The 19,949-nt window shown below is 37.0% G+C and overlaps 1 protein-coding gene across 1 annotated transcript in view; it reads left to right on the top strand.

Moving 5' to 3' along the window:
• LOC141987693 (zinc-regulated GTPase metalloprotein activator 1C-like) overlaps positions 1–19,949 on the top strand; it is a 43,528-nt gene that overhangs the window by 641 nt on the left and 22,938 nt on the right. The window contains 8 exon segments of the mRNA XM_074953287.1: positions 3,163–3,249; positions 4,467–4,563; positions 7,399–7,490; positions 10,982–11,041; positions 12,213–12,250; positions 15,906–15,952; positions 17,368–17,454; positions 18,382–18,426. Of these exon segments, the coding sequence (XP_074809388.1) occupies positions 3,163–3,249; positions 4,467–4,563; positions 7,399–7,490; positions 10,982–11,041; positions 12,213–12,250; positions 15,906–15,952; positions 17,368–17,454; positions 18,382–18,426 (553 nt within the window).

Below are 19,949 nucleotides of genomic sequence, written 5' to 3'. Positions count from 1 at the left end.
TCATATTCATGTGATATGTTTTACTTGCAGTTGAGGAATCTGTCGAGTGAGGAGCCCTACTCCAAACAAACCATGCAACCATCTTCCTAGTAGTCTAAATGTCATGACAAAAAGAGTGTATAACTACGTATCTAACATCACTTCTGATGTTCCTCTAAACTACATGTTTTCCATTTACAGTATGTACAGTACAAGCTTGGTGTCATGGTACCACTATCTTTAGAAAGTCGCAATGTGCTTGTGGAATCATTTTGGAGAGTTAAATGAGCTTCTGTGGTTACTCTTATAAAATAGCTCATGAGTCCTGATCTGCACAGTTAAGGCTTGTCTACGCAGCAAGTCACTGCATGGCAAGCCCAGAGTGTGAATCTACAGCTGAGCTGCCATCTGGGACTTTCAGTGCGCTGTAGGAGTGTCCACATGGGACATTACTGTGCTGCAAGCTGGTGCACATCCTGGCTTGCTGTGCAGTAATTTGCTATATAGACAGACCTTAAATTGGCTTTCCATCTATAGCAGTCAGTCCATTTTGTTCCATCAAAAGATGAGTGCTAAGATTACATGAGTAAGCACTCAAAATGTGAGGCAAGTGTTTAAATGGATGTCTTGCATGACTGATTGTATAACTGACCAAACACTTTTGACATGCTTTGAAAAAGTGCACTGCAAAATTGTATGAATGCAGTATTGCCAACCCCAAGCATTCAAAATTCATGAGATTGGTTTAAAAATCACAGAAAGGACATTTTAAAAAAGATTCTGTTTCAAGAGAGCCAATGCAGAATTTTTTTTTATTTCCCGGCTCCTAGGGAGCCCAGCTGCAGAAGCCCCTGCTGCTCTGCTCCTTCACCAACCACCTCAAAAATGATAATTATATTTTTTCCCCCCAAAACGTAGTGACCTGGAGAGGTGACAGTTGCTCCATAGTTAAGGTTGCAACTCAATTTATGTTTATAAGCCCAATTTTGGCCTCTCACTCTCAGATTCATAGAAATCCATACAGGTCTCAAAACTTAGATTAGATCTAGGGCTGAGGTAAATTTTTTCAGCAAAATTGAAGGGATCAATAGGAAAATTGAAAGGTGGATAAGGAATTGGTTAAAAGGGAGACTACAACGGTCCTACTGAAAGGTGAACTATCAGGCTGGAGGGAGGTTACCAGTGGAGTTCCTCAAGGATCGGTTTTGGGACCAGTCTTATTTAATCTTTTTATTACTGACCTCGGCACAAAAAGCGGGAGTGTGCTAATAAAGTTTGTGGATGATACAAAGCTGGGAGGTATTGCCAATTTAGAGAAGGACAGGGATATCCTACAGGAGGATCTGGATGACCTTGTAAACTGGAGTAATAGTAATAGGATGAAATTTAATAGAAGTGTAAGGTCATGCATTTAGGGATTAATAACAAGAATTTTAGTTATAAGATGGGGACAGAGATATATAAGATATAATGGAGGAGGAGAAGGACCTTGGAGTATTGGTTGATCATAGGATGACTATGAGCCACCAATGTGATATGGCCGTGAAAAAAGCTAATGCTGTCTTGGGATGCATCAGGAGAGGTATTTCCAGTAGGAATAAGGAGGTTTTAGTACTGTTATACAAAGCACTTGTTAGACCTCACCTGGAATACTGTGTGCAGTTCTGGTCTCCCATGTTTAAGAAGGATGAATTCAAACTGGAACAGGTACAGAGAGGGGCTACTAGGATGATTTGAGGAATGGAAAACTTGTCTTATGAAAGGAGACTCAAGGAGCTTGGCTTGTTTAGTCTAACTAAGAGAAGGTTGAGGAGAGATATGATTGCTCTCTATAAATATATCAGAGGGATAAATACCGGAGAGGGAGAGGAATTATTTAAGCTCAGTACCAACGTGGACACAAGAACAAATGGATATAAACTGGCCACCAGGAAGTTTAGACTTGAAATTAGACGAAGGTTTCTGACCATCAGAGGAATGAAGTTTTGGAATAGCCTTCCAAGGGAAGCAGTGGGGGCAAAAGGTCTATCTGGCTTTAAGATTAAACTCGATAAGTTTATGGAGGAGATGGTATGATGGGATAACATGGTTTTGATAATTAAGTATTCATGGTAAATAGGCCCAATGGCCTGTGATGGGATATTAGATGGGGTGGGATCTGAGTTACCCAGGAAAGAATTTTCTGTAATATGTGGATGGTGAATCTTGCCCATATGCTAAGGGTTTAGCTGATCGCCATATTTGGGGTCGGGAAGGAATTTTCCTCCAGGGCAGATTGGAAGAGGCCCTGGAGGTTTTTTGCCTTCCTCTGTACCGTGGGGCACGGGTCACTTGCTGGAGGATTCTCTGCTCCTTGAAGTCTTTAAACCACGATTTGAGGACTTCAGTAGCTCAGACATAGGTGAGAGGTTTTTTCGCAGGAGTGGTGGGTGAAATTCTGTGGCCTGCGTTGTGCAAGAGGTCAGACTAGATGATCATAATGGTCCCTTCTGACCTAAATATCTATGAATCACAATTCCAAAAATCCATGGAAGATTTTTGCCAACTTTAAACCCCCCCACCCCAAAAAGAAGAAGAAGATGAAATCAACTCTGCTGAACTTGCCTAGCTGAGTTCTCATGCCTAGGACTAAAATTTAGTTGATTAGTGTGAAATTATTAACATTTCTTTAGAAACAATGCTATGAAACATCTACTCCAGCAGTATTGATATAGAATAACAAATGACTGCTGGGAACCTAAACTTTCATTTCAAAAAAAAGTTTTCAGCCGAGTTCATTGCAAAAATAGATAGGAATGTAACCTCATTGTTAAGAAGGCTTATCAAATGGGGAAAGAGAGAATTTAATATCAAAAGATTTGCCATGGGTGGGAAGAGACTGGTGAGCCCATTAAGACTTACAGGGCATGGAGGGAACTCAGTAAGGCTTCTGAGATTTATGTGGAGTGCTGCAATAATCCCCTGGGTTCTCTTCCAAGTACTACAAATAATTTTTAAAAAATTTAATTACAAATATAAAAATAAAATGTAAAGCTTCTGAAGGTATCAGATCAGAGAATGAGTACTAGCACTCCATTGATAATTTCTAAAAAGTATATTTCAGGAGCATGATGGTAATACTGAATTTGAAAATTCTCCTTATATTTTTATTTTTGATGTACTGAAATTTGTGCTGTTTTTTAGGTGCTGGGAAGACCACTCTTCTTAACTATATTTTGACAGAACAACATACCAAAAGAATAGCAGTTATTCTAAATGAGTTTGGAGAAGGTATGTAATGCTACAGAAATATTGTATAGAAACAAAAATTGGAATACATAAACATTTTCCTGTTTTGTTAAGAAATGCTTTAGGAAAGTAAACTATTAAAAGCAGACAAATGGTATACTGGTGCATGGATTGATATCTAAATTGATTGATCCCCAAACTAAGGCTATCGGAGTGGCTTATGCAGTTTCTAAGCAGTGTAAAATTGAGACCATGTCCTCAATAAGCTTGTACATGTGGGATGAACACTACAATAAAAATTGAAAAGTTTGCTTATAGATTTGGGATATGTCAAATCCCTTTTGTTCAAAAGAATGCTAGTAGACATTGCTGTTCAACTAACATTGAATATAAATAACTTGCACAAGACCAAAGTAAAGAGAAGATTAGTAGTGTAATAAATCAAGCTTCTCTAGCAAGAAATATGTCAAATGATTGTAGTAGAGCTTGCAACTGTTGAAGCTGGAAAATGAGATTCCTTCACTTTTTCCGGAAACTTAGTGCTAATTTTTTAAAATTTGAACTGATTACTTTGCTCTGCTTTTATATGGCTGTTGATGATGAAGAAATATAGTACTGAGAACCTGTGCAATCCCCTACCCTACTATAATGATGTTGGCAAGTTTCCATCTTCATTATAAAAATTCTTGCTATGGATAACTCAATTCATAATCTGTGAGCAGAGTCGAGAGAAGATTATTTCCAGGAGTAGTAGACAAAGCACTGAGTTGGGAGTCAAGAACCATGGAGCTCTAAATCTAGTACGGCCAATGACTTGCTAATAGGCCTTAAGCAAGTCACACAAACTGTCAGTTAATGTCTGCAGTTTTAAAAATGTGTAAGAGCTAAACCATTTTTCTTTGTCTCATACATAAATTCAATTTGTCAGCATAAATGACTATTATACCACCGTGAATGCCTCACCTCCATTCCGCCTACACATTCAAATAAATGGGGAATACTTCTACTTCTTGCAAGTTTATTTTTTGTTCTTCATAGGATGATCTGGCTCTTGGACCTTAAATTTGCCTACTATAAAAATGATTGCTTAAACTAGGTATAATGTCTAAAGAATTTGTCAGAAAAGTTTGATGAGAACATGGAACACAAATAAAGCTCAGAAATCTACCCCATTTGAATTTTTCTCATCTTATTTGTCAGGTATTGTTGCACGTTTGTAGGTTTAAAATTTGCTACTTACACCCTTCCTGTATTTCTAGGAAGTGCCTTGGAAAAATCCTTGGCTATAAGTCAAGGTGGAGAACTCTATGAAGAATGGCTGGAGCTCAGGAATGGTTGCCTGTGCTGTTCAGTAAAGTAAGGAATATTTTGTGGAGGTGGTTTATATAAACATTCGGAGTAAGCTTGGGGTTTGTTCTCTCTTTAAATTTCATTTTTTCACAGTCCATTATGTATACCTGGATATTTGATAGGCATTAGGTATATCATCTACAGTGTTTAAAAAAAAAAAAAAAAAAAGCTAAATGATGCTGAACTTCTTGCTCTTCTATTTTTATTTATTTATTTTTTTTAAGTGTCAGAATCCTTGAAGTAATGTGTGTTTTCAATTTTGGTATTTTATTACTTTGTATCATAATTGTTTTACATACTTGCATCAAATGTTGACTGACCTATTGGGGAAGAAGAATAGTTGAATATAACAACCACAGAGAGGCAAATTCTCACTCTCAAAAGGAATGAATGTTCTACTAACAGTATCACAGAAACTGAGCACCGTGGTTTATTAGAGGTCAATAACAATGTATAAAATAGAATGACTAATTAGTACAATATGCCCTCCATAAGATATTCAAATATTGTATTTTGGAAAGTAGCTCATTTGAAAGGCTTTGCTTATTAGATAAAACTCTGACTAGCTGAATTGTAAAGCCCCCTTGTTTAGCCTCTTATTTTTAATCGAATATTAAGAGAGCCATCCCCAGAGGATTCTCCTGTCACAGATGAAATTGCAAATGTTGATTCCTTCCAGTCTGCAGTCACCCATGGAAATAGTCACTGAAGGTTTTATTGCCCCTAATATTTTCCTGCCCTATGTGCCTTCATGTTCTACCTGTGCGGTAGAGCCATCGTTGAACACACATGTTCCATTGCAGACAACAGTCATGCTTAACCTCAAGAAGGTGGTGGAGGAGCTTCAAAATTGAGGGACAACCTGCCTTAGAGTTGTCAAGGAAATTAACAGTATGTTGATTAAATTTGCTGATGGTATTACATTGAGAAAAGCTACAAACACCAGTGAGGTTGGAGAAGTAATACTTAAAGACCTAGAACAATTTGAATTTGAAAATGGACATAACATAGCACACATAATGATGAAATTTAGTGTTGGTGGGTGGGAGGAATACAAAATAATCTATGTGAAATAGGGTTGGGGAATCCAAAATACAGATACTTGATAGGCAGAAACCTGGAAATCAGTAATCCTAAAAAAGACATAGGAATGATAGTGGACAGCAAATTATACATGAGTTTGCAGTGTGGAGAATTTTTGGTTTACATTGCCTAAATGTAGTTTTGGATAGAGAGATATCTATATGAGGTATCACATCAAGGAGCAGGAATAATGACTGCATCTGCAATAGTCCCATCTTTTTGTTCTGTTTACAGCGTCTAGTATAATGGGGCCCTGGCTCATGACTGGGGCTTGTTGGCACTACCTCAAAACTAATAACACTGTGTTCAGTTTTGGGCATCTACTGTCCAGAAGCATGAAGAACCTATTGGAGAGAGTTAAGAGAACCAAAATGATCAGGGGTTGGAGGGATTGATTTGAAGAGAGTTTTAAGAGATACGAATATATTAATATAACTTGCCAAAGATTACTGTGATGGAGACATAACTCTACAAATATCTGAAAAGAATAAAAGTAAAGGGCGAAAAATTAAGGGTAGTATTTGGGGTGCAGGGGAGAGGTTATAATTAAATAAAGGGGTGAAATTATGGTCAGTAATATAGACCCCAATTAGTGTGAACTTTCTGACAGTGAGACCTGTTAGGCTGTAGAGTAGTCTCCCAGTGGAAATTGTATAAGCTTTAACACTTGGAACATTTTAAACTTGCTTGGACAAAGCAGTAGAAAAGGTACTGTAAGTGACCTCTTGTATTGACAGGGAGACAGACTAGGTGACCTACTAGGTCTTTTCCTTTTTTAGTATCTGTCACATTATGAATGCTGATGCATGTAATTAACATGTTGGATTCCTTTTATAATGCTAATTGAGATGTACAGTAACACTTTTGTTGAGTCACTAATAATACCACACCAACTCAAAGCGGCACCAGACCCTGCCAGAACAACGGTTGCAAAACCTGCAGACACATTTCCACTGCTACAATGATCAACACTCCCCACAACACACGTTTCAAGATTCATAGGTCATCCAGTGCACTAAATGCCCCAATAACAACTATGTGGGTGAAATCAGACAATCACTATGCTCTTGAATGAACTCTCACAGGAAAATGATTACCTGTGGGTGAATACTTTTCACAAAGGGATCACTGTCTATCTGAGCTATCAGTTCTCATCCTCAAAAGAAACCTGCACAACACTTTCAAAAGATGAGCCTGGGAGCTTAAATTCATAACTTTGCTAGATACTAAAAATCATGGAGGGAATAGGAGACACTGGATTTATGGCTTATTACAACAATTTATAAACCACTAACAAGCTTCCCCTCCTCCCTTCCTTTCCCTATGACTGGAGGGGTGTTAATGGACCACTTCACCTTGAAAGTCCCTTGACATATATATTACCTAGTTATGCTAAACAATGTGTTTCACCTTGTATTTAGCTGTGACACTCTGAGTAGGTTTCCCAGACCTGAAGAAGAGCTCTGTGTAGCTCCAAAGCTTGTCTGTCTCACCAACAGAAGTTGGTCCAATAAAAATATATTTTACCAGATAGTTAAAATAAGTTAGAGGTTAAGCGATTTGTCTAAGGTTGCACAGTGAGTAGTTGGCAGTTCTGAGTATAAACTACAAATTCTAACTACCAGTCCCTTGCTTTAAGGATTAAACCACATTATCTTCCATATGAATAAAAAACATAAAACATATTCATATCTATTGTAGCCCCTCTAAAGGCTGCTCTAGTTTAGGGTTTTGTTTTGTTTTTGTTTTTTTTAACAGGGACAATGGCTTGAAAGCTATTGAGAACCTGATGCAGAAGAAAGGAAAGTTTGACTACATACTACTAGAAACCACTGGATTGGCAGATCCAGGTAGATAATATATAGTCATATAGCCATGGTGAATATCCTGTTTTTGTAAGAAGGTTAGAAATCATTTTTTATTTGCTTGCATAGTATGCATTTTTATTTCGAACGTGTGATAGTATGGTATGTTTTCACATACTTCACTGCAATACAAATTATGACATTGGATCAGTTAAAAATTTTGTTGCACAAGCCAGAATAGTATCCAACGCTCTCTCCTGCAGCAGTATGGGCTCTGAAGGCTAAAAGGAGTGGAAAAAATGATAAAATATTTTTCAGTGTGGCTCAGAATATGCAGGCAGCAAATATCAGACATGGCAGTGAAAAGTGTGGTATTAAAAACTGATGGCTCTGAGTAAGGAGGTGCTATTTTTATGTAGCACTTTTCAGATTATAATTATGCTTTGATTTATATATATTATGTACATGTATTATGGGGATTGTCAATGATGGACTTGTATTTTGTTAAGGCACAGAGCATACTGTGAAATAGGCAAATGTATTATCTAAATGTGTGAATCAGATGAATATACAGAAACTTCCAGTTCGCAGCTGGTAGCACAGAGTTAAATATTGCTGAATTTGTAGACAATCTGTCACGCTGTATGTACATATATAATTAATTATTTATTTTTTCCAGTCCAGTAATAAAAGAAGTCAGTGATTCAGTGGGTGATGTTTACATTTTAGTATACAAAAATGACATGTATATGTTTTTAAAATTAAGGAAAGCTATCTTAAAAACAGTCTGCCTTGACCTCTGTTAATTAAAAACCTGTTGTTAGCCAAGAAAGTGAAGGAAGTTCTTATTTCCCATTTAGGAGACTGACACTCTTCAGTTCAAAGCTAAATAATTGTCATGGTAAAGTAATTTTCTTTAAAAGAAAGGACATTGATTCAGCCCCTGTTACACACACATCCTATTTCAGTCAAATTGGAAAACTATTAAGGTTTTAGGGGAAAAAAATCAATAGATATCAGGAAACCATTAGATCTTGTGGCCCTTGCTATATCTTGCATGAGTAATCACCGTAAACAGCTGACAGGTATTTCATAGTTGACAGAAAGTGATGCTTGGGGGACCACATCTTGTCAGTTCAGTTGGATGGCTTTAGACATTGGAATGAGTTCAGTTATCATTCGTTTTCCCTATATGTTTCATTCTTTTAGACAGCCCTGTCACTAACTAGAGCCATGATGCTTTGAAAAATAAAATACTTTCTATTGCTGTCAGCTTCTCCTCTTCATGTTGTGGCACTGTTACATGTTAAATCAGTTCATGTCAAAACAAATTATGATGTCTTATTTATAAATATATAACATTTATCCTGAAGACACTAGACCCCTTTTTGTACTGGGGCTTTTCGGGAATAACCATGAATATTATACCCCTCTACCTTTTCCTCTCAGAGCAGATATCTTTTGCGAAGGCATTGACTTGTTAAATTTTATTGGCTGATCTTAGTCCACATGTTTTCAGAACTGCTTTTTATGCACAGGTTGACATATTATTTCAGAGACACATGTAATGCCTACCCTTCCACGATTATTTTTTTTCTTCAAGGAAATGAAAATACTTTGTATTTAAATAGCACCTTTGTCTTCCAAGAATCCCATAGTGCTTTACAGAGTGAGGGATCAATTCTCTACTGATTCGTGTAGTCATTTACTTCTCCAATATGAGTATGAAATGCTGCCAAGTCAGAATTCTCCACTCACACCATTGTATGTTTTGCAGAGGTATAAACGACCAAACAAGGTGCAAGGCAATAGATAATCTAGCTCTTGTAATTGTATTACTCTACCTATCTCTGCAGAGCATCCTCTTCTGGGGTGGAAATATCAACAGCTAATTTATTCCAGCGACATGATGTGTACACACATATGTGAAAGGAAATATGAAAAATGCCATATCCAACATAAACTACTGTGGGAATATAAATATAAACCTAAGTTAGAATTGGGCCAGGCCACTAGTGCTAACGCCTTTACTCTTACAAAAAGTACCTTAGATATTTAATACAGCGTTCTTTTCATTTCAATGTTTAACCATCAGTAATGAAGCAAAATGTATCATTATTAAATATTGAAATTGAAGACTTCAGAAAAACTATAGTGTTTGGTATCAATTCAACAAAATATTACTAGTTCAAAGGAAAGCTTTAATGTTCAATAAATAAACATTTTGTTTAATATTGATTTTATAATTAACGGTTATAAAATCAACTTGGAAACCAGTTCATTCTCTTCCAAAGGAGTTTCACAAATGACATTTCAGAAAGATACTTGGTTCCAATACTAGGCTCAGAAATAATACCAAATTTAATTATTTTTTTAAAATTACTAATGGTGTGAAAAATTCTTATTCTGTTAACTTACATATTGAGGAAGAAATGGATGCAGCTTTTCTGAAGTGCTGTCAGCCTCCAGAATTTTTTCTTGGTCGTGCCTTGTCTGTACCTGGAAAGTGCACTGGTGTAATGAAATCAATTTAAAAATGGATGTAGTGAAACCAGTGCAAACCTCTAATGTAGACACACTAAACTGGTTAGTCTTGCTTGTATCAATTAAGCTTCAGTTACCAATTTAAGAAACATTGATATGAACTAGTATTAACTGGTTTAAATGCATCTAAATTGATTTTATTAAACTGCTGCACTTTTCTAGTATGGAACCCAGCGTGCTGTATTGGGTTATTTTCATCTGTGTCCCACACTGCTTTTTCACGTGAGGAACTGGGTATTGGGGTATTGGGGGGGGGAAAAAGAAGTCCTGATCCAACCTTTTTTCCTCCCACCATAAATCCCTCCTTTCTCTCTGCTACTACATAGAGGGGGTACCTGAAACTTAGAGTAGATAAGATCACCCAGGGATAGCAGGGAACCAATAACAGTACCCTAGAAAACGGGATTCAGTAGATAAAGGATCAGGGAAAAGGAGCAACAAGGCAAGCTGATGATACATGCATGGTTGGAGAGGTAAGAGAGCAGAATCATGAAAGTGTAGTCAGTAGTGTGAGCAGAGAAAAGGAAGAAGTGTAGAAAATAGTGTAGAGGTTGAGGAGGATGAGCACAAGCCCTTACTTTGAACAAAAGGATGGATCAGTTTTAGTGAAATGGCAGAGGTGCAAGGGGGAAAAAAAACAGAAGAAGAGAACTATAAAGAATTTGGAATTAAGAAATGTGGTTGCTGACATGGTGGTAGAGTCATGTTGAGGGGTTTCTTTTGTTTTGAACTTTTTTATTTTTATGATGTACCTGTTAGAGCTCACACAACTTAGATGTTGCTATCACTGCTTTCAGGACTTACAGCAGCATCATTGCACCAAATGTATGGTTGGAGAACCAACATTTTTAATACTTGATTTCGTGTTCTTCTGGCATCAGGGGGAAAGTTGAAGAGTAGCAACTTCGAACAGGTGTGATTTTAAAAACTGCTTAGAGATGAGTGTTTTCTGGTACATCATCCATCTTGCAACTAAATGTCTTGCTTGTTAGGTGCTGTGGCATCCATGTTTTGGGTTGATGCTGAACTAGGAAGTGACATATATCTTGATGGTAAGAAAAAGTGTGTGTTTTCTATAATACTTGTGAGGGGTTTCTCCCACTTCAGTAAGCGTTATTTGGACAATTTATTTTCAAGAAGTAAACAAGTAGCTTGATTGCAGAGGCATGAGTGAAAATTTATTTGCTAGTATTTATGTAGGGGTGACTTCGTGTTCGTTATTTTCTCAATGATATATATTTAAACCTGAACCTTGTTACTTATCTATACATCCCATCTTTGGTTGGTTTGTTTTTTCCCTCCTCTCAATCTCTTTCTTTAGCACTCTTGTTCTCTGTCCCCCTTTCTTTCTCTTGTACCAATTGGTTTGTTCCCCTGCAGTCTCCTGAGGCCCACTGGAGTGGTAAGCCTCTCAAAAATATTCAGTGTATTGTAGTCGGGCTTATTTTGTTCACATTTTTTTACTTATTATCTCAACATTCTTCTTAGAAAAATATATATTTCTTTTGGCCAGTCTGAGAGAGCCTGTCTGAGAGAGCCTGTCTGCTCAATAACATAGGCCACCAAGAACACATTGCCTTTCGTTCTCTTGTCTCTTAACTGACTCCCCCATTTAATACTGATTCAAATGCATAGTTTGGTCCTCTGTGGGATTGGTCCAAGATACATGAGGGACCACCTCACCTTCTGTTCTTGTTTAACTCCTTTACTAGCTGTGTTCCACTGACAAACTTGAGTGAAGCTTGTGTGTGACAGGAGATGGTTCTCTTGGCGAGTGGCTGTGTACCTGGAAGTTGCTCCCAGAAATGATCAGAGTGACCATGCTCCTCAATTCCTTCAGAATACTACTCCTATAACACCACCACCACCACACCTTTCCCTACATCCAGCCCCTGCAGACAGGAAGAAGGAGAAAGATGCATCTGTCTTATGTGTTCACCTCACCATTTTGGTAGGCACTCACATACCACAGTGATGAGCACCATATAAGAACCTAGATAATTAGGAAACAATTATATTTTCAGCTAGATTGGTGAAAGTTTTGTGAGGTTATAAGTAACTGAAAGTGGGATTAGAATAAAAACTCTTGTGTAACCTTAACTATTGAGGTTGCTGCTGCCCCTGTAATTATTCAAGACGCTAACATACTCTTAGCAGTTTTCAGTTTATTTCTCAATCAGTACTCTTCATTCTAGATGTCACTTACAAACTTTTCCCTCCCAGGTATTGTATCTGTTGTTGATGCCAAGTATGGACTTCAGGTAAGATAGTAATATTTAAAAAAATACTGTAAACCAAAAGAGTAGATAGAAGTGATGGTCTTTTTACATGTTTTGTTTATGGATTAACTTCTAATATTAATTTCTAATTCTTGGGGTGCATGAAGCTGTGTTGCAATTGCAGTTCCATAACAAATTGCAGCATTGTTTCATCCAGATAATCCAAGGGTGTTATAAAGCCTCTGCTGTCCTTTAATGTAATGCTTTTTAGGTGAACAAGAAGTAGTTTTACACAGTAGTTCGCAAGCTGTTGTCTGCAGAGCACTTCTCTGCTGAGAATTGTTAGGTCAAGGTTCCTCTTAGTCTCTAGCAATTTATACAGATACCCAGGCTCTTAATTGCAAACCGGAGCTTAGATTACTGTAAAATTGGCTGGAAAGATGAAGATTCCCTCTTTGGTCCCCACGAACAATCGGTGCTACTTTTAAAGGAAAGAGGAGCTGATCTCAGGGACTGGAATAGGCAGTCATCAGCAGGATTAGAACTGCTATTAGAAAAAGAGTATCTAGGGGAATGGGAAGAAGAGAACGAGGCAGTATGTACAAAGGTGAAGAGAGCCAGGAGGCCAGACATATATTCAGTTTAAAGGAGGACCATACAGCAAGGAAGTGGAGGAGGAGAGGACCAGGTGGCAGGCAAACATGTATGTGTGGGGAGAGAGGACCAGAGGAGAGGGGAAAGGGAACTGAAATGAGAACAGTAGGTACTATGACTAATTTCAAAAAGGCTAAAACTTTTTGGATAAAGAGAGCTAAAAATACAAGTTTTCAATTTTAGACAATTAGCGTACTTGTCACAGGGATATTGTGAGATGGAGTGAAATGAGAGGTGGCCCACAATTATCATAAATGAAACCAGGTGCAATTAAAATGTGATCAACACTATGAAAATGTTTGAGTTTCCCTGATTTTAACATCTAGATACTTTCTCTGTTTTTAAGAATACTTAATGTTTTAGGTAAACTGAAGGATAGTGTTTAAAGAGAAATAAAAATATTAAGAGATCATTCTTTCATTGATATCCTTGTTTGCTCTATGCTCCTTAGGGTTTTATGTCTACATTTTTGTGACCTTTGAGTGTTTTTTATTAATATTCCAAAATCTGGTTAGAAAGGGTCTAATATGGACAAAGCATGTGTCCGGGAGACAAATATGAAACATTGAGGTAAAACTATGATAAAATGTACTAGCAGTAAAGTTTACGAAATTCTATGGAAGTTTTTTTCAGTGCTTTCAAAATAAATTGGTGAGGGAGAATGTAGAACAGTGGAATCAAAATAAAATTGCAAAGAATTGGCAAAATAACTAGAGTGCTTAAACTTTTAACACTATCCATAAAGGATTAATTAAAGCATGCCATTTGTCATTAGTTCTATTTTCTGGATAGCTTCAAGAATAGTGAGGCATCAGAAGGAGGGAAGTTGGAAACTTGTTTTAAACATTCCTAACATTAGATCATTTTACTCAAGGGAGTTAGAGGTACCCAGAGTGGAAGTTTATAATCTCTCTGTTAATTCAGATAGAGAATTCTAGGTGACCAGAAGCTCTTGCACATCATATCCTGTTTCAGTAAGGCGCAGTGTTCAGGACACTATCTTTAGATTGCATTGCATTGCAAAAGTGTGTTATTATCCAAATAGAATAATGTAAAGCACTATAAATGTTATACATCTTCAAAAGCCTTTATGCACACTAGCCAGTTAATCTTTATAACATCGCTATGAGATAAGTTTTAGTCTTTTTACTAAAGAAGAAACTGAGACAGAGAGATCATGTGATTTGCCCAAGGCCATACAAGAAGTGGCAGAGCAAGGATTAGTACCTTTTGACTCCCACACTTGTTTTCAATCCATTATGTTGGACGTTTCATTACTTGCAAAATGCTGATTTTTGGTTTATATTGAAGCAAAACTAATTTCATTGCACAGAGCAGGGTCATGTATATACCTGAATACTATAATTGTTCAATTTCTGGGTTTGGTGCATGTTCTTACATTTGTTGAGTACAGTGCTAACAACAGTAAGAAATTTTGAAATAATACGTAGTAAATGTTTAACATCTCTGCTAGCCTGTAGAAACCTCTTACATTATTAAATCAATAAACCGGCGCAAAACTGACATACTCTCAGGATAATAGAAACTTTAAATTTTCTCAGTCATACGCCAGATAAATAACTTTTGCTTTGTATAAAGAATTTGCTAACTTGTCCATTTCTTTTGGTTGCAAAGCCTGACCTCAGCAGCTATTTGTGATTCAAAGAATTCTGAAGGCAATACAAGTAATGACACTGGGATAATAGGCAGCAATTTAAGGGTGTCATGCTTCACAGACCCAACCCATCACAAGCAGAGCTAAGAAATAGTGCCCTGTGGCCAGCCAGCCAAATTGAAACTGAAGTGGTAATTGATATCATGGACTATCACTCTAATGGGATTGTCACCGGGCAATCTGAAATATTCATTTTTTAATCATGGGCAAACGATTGGACAGCTTGAAATGACAGTTCTCTACTCTCAAGACCTGACACTCAGGCCACTGACATTGCTCTTTTCAGAGCTACAAATCTGACAGCATTTAATGCAATACAATCGATGAGTAGAGAGTTACAGAGAAAAGGTCAGAAGAGAGGTTTCATTCTAGTCCTCCTGCTATTGCACAACCTGTTTAAACAGTTCAGTTAGAAACAGTTTTGACTTAAAAAAAAAAAAAAAAAAGCTAGGAAAAAATAGACTCCCATTATTGAATGGGATTTTTTTAGGACCAAGTCATTTTAGGTATCTAACCAATCTATTTGAAAGAGTAGTTTATTTTTTTAAATTGATTTGCATGCCGTGGAATTTATTTCCACCTTAAATCAACAGTATTTTAAAACCAAATCAATTTTAAAATAATATAGTCGATTGTTGGGTCAGCTGAGAGCACAGATAATGGGATAATCAAAATTCTGTGTAACTATCACAGGCTCATCAGACATGAACTCTTGTGCATCCCAATCCTTTGAAACAGAAATTATGACAGGTTTCCTGGGTGATGGTGGCCGACTCATGCAGACCTGGGGCAAAAGTTAAAGATATAACTTGTCAACTGATAAGCAAAATTTGATTAAAACAAAAAAGTAAAGTGGTAGGTGCTAATGCATGATTGCCCCAAACTAGTTTAATAACCCTTAGACACCTTGCAGTTACCTAGATAACTAACTTACTGTTTGTTTGAAATATACATTATTACTCTTTTTGTTTAGCTTTTGATCTTAAAATACCTTTTTTTTTTTCTCCGTAAGCTAACACACAACCTGGATTCTAATGCTTTTTTTCTCACAATAAACCTAAATATTTAAACAAAAATTGTCAAAGCTCAGCATTTTACAGCAATCCTACGATAATAACCAAAGAAAAATGTTGGTAAAGAAACAGATTCGAACTTCCAGAAAGGGTGGATGTATATTTTTTACCATCACGTTGTTTATATAAATAATAAAGATGAGCCGGGGCATACAAATACTCTAGATATCATCCCCCTTAATTTCTTGACTAATGTATCTAAAACTGATTTTTACCTTGATTTTGATGTATGTTTAAATGGGTGTTTGTTACATGAATACTCTTGATGTAATAATTGTTTTTAATCTTTGTTCAGCATTTGACAGAGGAAAAACCTGATGGCTTTATCAATGAAGCAACTAGGTATCAGTATAAAAACTATTAATGTAAAATTGGTAAAAGTTAGCAGCTTCAGTGTGTAAATGTTCATAGGAAATGAAAGTCATCCCAGTGGGCCTGCGCAGGGTCATTTGTTCACTGTCAACTTAAGATCTAGAGGCAAGGTGGGTGAGGCAGTATCTTTTATTGGGCTAGCTTCTGATGGTGAGAGACACAAACGTTCGAGCTTACACAGTATGTTTCCTAGATCTTGAAGAAGGGCTCTGTTTAAGCTCAAAAGCTTGTGTGTCTCACCAATGGAAGTTGGTCCATGAAAGATATACCTCAGCCACCTTGTCTCTCTAATATCCTGGGACCAACATAGCTACAAAAACACTGCATATGGCTTAAGATCTAGTCAGTCTGTTTAAAAAACCCAAACAACCTCCGCTCTCCTGGACCCCCCCCACCCCCCCAAAAAAAAAAGTAGTTTCAAGTGCTGCACCTGCGCTTTAGTTCCCCTTCCAGCATCTGTATTTTACAATTTCTTCTTCTTCTTTTTTTTTTTTAAAGTTCCATATAAATGGCAGGGGGAAACTGCCTACATAGTTAAATAGGCTATATACAAAGTTTTGTCAGATGCCCATAGTCAACTGAAAAGTAGAGAAATATTCTTCTTTATTTTCAGTTAAAAGAATTGATAGTACCAATAGGAGGTTTACTTTAAAAACAGCTTTAGAATTTTTTAGTGTCGCTTATTATCTTGAATTCAGACTGTAAGAGGGACTAAGTGGTTCATAGATTGCCTATCCCACAGTACTGGGGATCTAAAAGATCACAGTTTAATCCTCTACACTGGAGTGAGCGTTACTCTGCATAGCCTCATCTGCCGTTGCTTTTTTCTTGTAACATACCAGTGTAGTTCCAGTAGTGGTGGTAACATTGGGATCACTAGTGTAGACAGGCCACTGGTATTTAATCACTATCTAATCTTGACCTGCTTTGCACGGGGTCAGACAGCATGGTGATTAAAAAGTTTATGATCTGACTTTGCTGGTGATATCATCAGTAGGAAATTTGGGGGGAAAAATGATAGTGCATTCATAGTTTATGAAGAGTAAGATACATACAGAATTTACGAGTACAGTGTTAATGAAAAAAGCTTTGTCCTTAACACTGTAATTTAAAATAAATTGTTTTAATGTAATAATTTTACAAAGAAGTTGCAGGAAATGTTTTTAGTAGCGGAACACTCCCTAACCCTATCAACAATGCAGTATATCAGAAAGTGTTATGTGGTCTGACTGATATATTGATTGGTCTCCTAATTCAGTGCAGACTTTCTTGCTTTGATCATGAAACACAGTTTTGTTTAGCGCATGGGAAGTGTGGTAACTTTGCATTGTGGAAAATGAATTTATGTATTTTAGTCTTCTCTTTTATTTTGTCTTCCTGTGTAGGCAGGTTGCACTAGCTGATCTAATAATCATCAATAAAACAGATTTGATTTCACAAGAAGAACTGAATAAAATAAGAACAGCTGTCAGGTATGAAACTTATAGTATGAATAAGTTATACTGACTGACAGTTTTTTGTTTATATATAGACTTCTGTTTCTTATGACTGGCACAGGGATTGGAGATTGCATGATTACCATGACACAAATTATTTGCTCACAGGAGAGAGATTAAATAGTGTTCCGATACAGTTATGTACTTCCACAAATCTTGGTTTTTTGCATGGGGTGATTTCTGTGCACCATCCTTATCTACATGCTTCTGAAGAAGTGGGTATTCAGCCCCGAAAGCTTATGCTCCAATACGTCTGTTAGTCTATAAAGTGCCACAGGACTCTCTGCCATTCTTATCTAGTAACCGTGTCACCCCTTTTTAACTTTTCAGACTTCATATTTTTGTATCAATGCTTAAATATTTCTAAAGATACCTTTAAAAATAATTAATAGATATCTGGGGAGGTAAGGAGGATGCAGAATAATTTATCATTTGTGAGTAAATGAACAAATAATCTGGACAAGATTAGTGGTTAGAGGTGTAGGCAAAAATCTCTTCTGCTGCCACCACAATATCCCCACATCCTGTGAGAGGAACGAAAAAACACACACCAAAAACTGAGTTTGAAAAAGTATTTTCCCATTTCACTGCTTTAACAAAATGTCCTAAATAAAAGTAAAAATGTTTAGGCTCACCAACAAGTATAAACTGGGGGGAATTTTGCTTGAATAAAATCTGTCCTCTGTAACAGTAGTCCTCTGTTGTCATGGATAGTGAATCTCCTGGCAAGCTGAGAGAGAAATAAAAATGGAGATTGCTATGGGGTTGTACAACAATTTAATAAGAGTTGGATTATTACTCAGGAGTTCCTGGTTTTCATTTCCCTGCTTTGTTCACTACATTATGGAATTCAGTTTTTATTCACATCTAATTTCTCCTTTTTTCCCCCCCACCCTTTTTCAGGTCAATAAATGGGCTTGTCAAAATTTTAGAAACTCAGAGATCAAGGTAATATTATTTAGTGTGGGGCAGTATCACTTGCTGCCACTTCCTATTTCTGTTGTGACAAGTTGCTGTATATTTTTTAGTCCTATTTGTTTTAAAAGAAAACTATTTAAATAACTCCTTGCCTATTTTACTGTCGTCACTTTAGATTAAAACTAACACTTGAAAAAAAAAAAAAAAAAGTCTTATGCTGTTTGCTTTCTCTTCATGTTTTTTCAGCTTAGAAATTGAAAATATACTATCAGTTTCCAGTTAGTCAATTCCAGACTTTGTAAGGTTTAAATGCATACATTCAACGAAAATTAGGAGTTTTTAATCAGAATTGGAATACTAAAAAAAATAAAATCCTTATTATACTTGTATTGGGTTTAGATTTTGCAAAAATGTAATTAAATTTTGGGCTAAATTTGACCCGACAGTGGCTTTCAGTTATTGAGACTGCACTAACAATGCCACTGGAGGAGCATTACTGGTTGGAAAAGTGCTAGGGTAGACACAGCCAAGATGGCTCTGATACATTGCAGCTGTCATAAATATAAAAGGAAGGGTAACCACCTTTCTGTATACAGTGCTATAAAATCCCTCCTGGCCAGAGGCAAAGTCCTTTCACCTGTAAAGGGTTAAGAAGCTACGGTAACCTTGCTGGCACCTGACCCAAAATGACCAATGAGGGGACAAGATACTTTCAAATCTGGAGGGGGGGACGACAAAGGGTTCTGGCTGGCTGTGTGATGCTCTTGCCGGGAACAGATCAGGAATGCAAGCCTTCCAACTCCTGTTAAGTTAGTAAGTAATCTAGCTAGAAAATGCATTAGATTTTCTTTTGTTTAATGGCTTGTAAAATAAGCTGTGCTGGAGGGAATGTATATTCCTGTTTTTGTGTCGTTTTGTAACTTAAGGTTTTGCCTAGAGGGATTCTCTATGTTTTGAATCTGATTACCCTGTAAGGTATTTACCATCCTGATTTTACAGAGGTGATTCTTTTACCTTTTCTTGAATTAAAATTCTTTTTTTAAGAACCTGATTGATTTTTCATTTTTCTTAAGATCCAAGGGTTTGGGTCTGTGTTCACCTGTACCAACTGGTGAGGATTATTATCAAGCCTTCCCCAGCAAAGAGGGTGTAGGGCTTTGGGGAGGAGGGGGGGATATTTTTGGGGAAGACATCTCCAAGTGGGCTCTTTCTTTGTTTAAAACGCTTGGTGGTGGCAGCATACTGTTCAAGGACAAGGTAAAGTTTGTACCTTGTGGAAATTTTTAACCTAAGCTGGTAAGAATAAGCTTAGGGGGTCTTTCATGCAGGTCCCCACATCTGTACCCTAGAGTTCAGAGTGGGGAAGGAACCTTGACACAGCAGCTGGCAATCTTGCTGTAATTGAGGCTTACATGTAGAAATCTCTAGGTCATTTACATAGCTTTTCAGTGATGTGGTACCCGTTGTCATGTGACACATCACTGAAAAGGCCTAACAGGCCAATAAGTGTCCAATGCCAAACTCTAATCCCATGTACTGTGTAAAGCTCTTTA

The sequence above is a fragment of the Natator depressus genome, chromosome 5 (assembly GCF_965152275.1).
Source record: "Natator depressus isolate rNatDep1 chromosome 5, rNatDep2.hap1, whole genome shotgun sequence".
Classification (NCBI taxonomy): domain Eukaryota; kingdom Metazoa; phylum Chordata; order Testudines; family Cheloniidae; genus Natator; species Natator depressus.
This window is presented reverse-complemented; position numbering and strand designations above follow the sequence as displayed.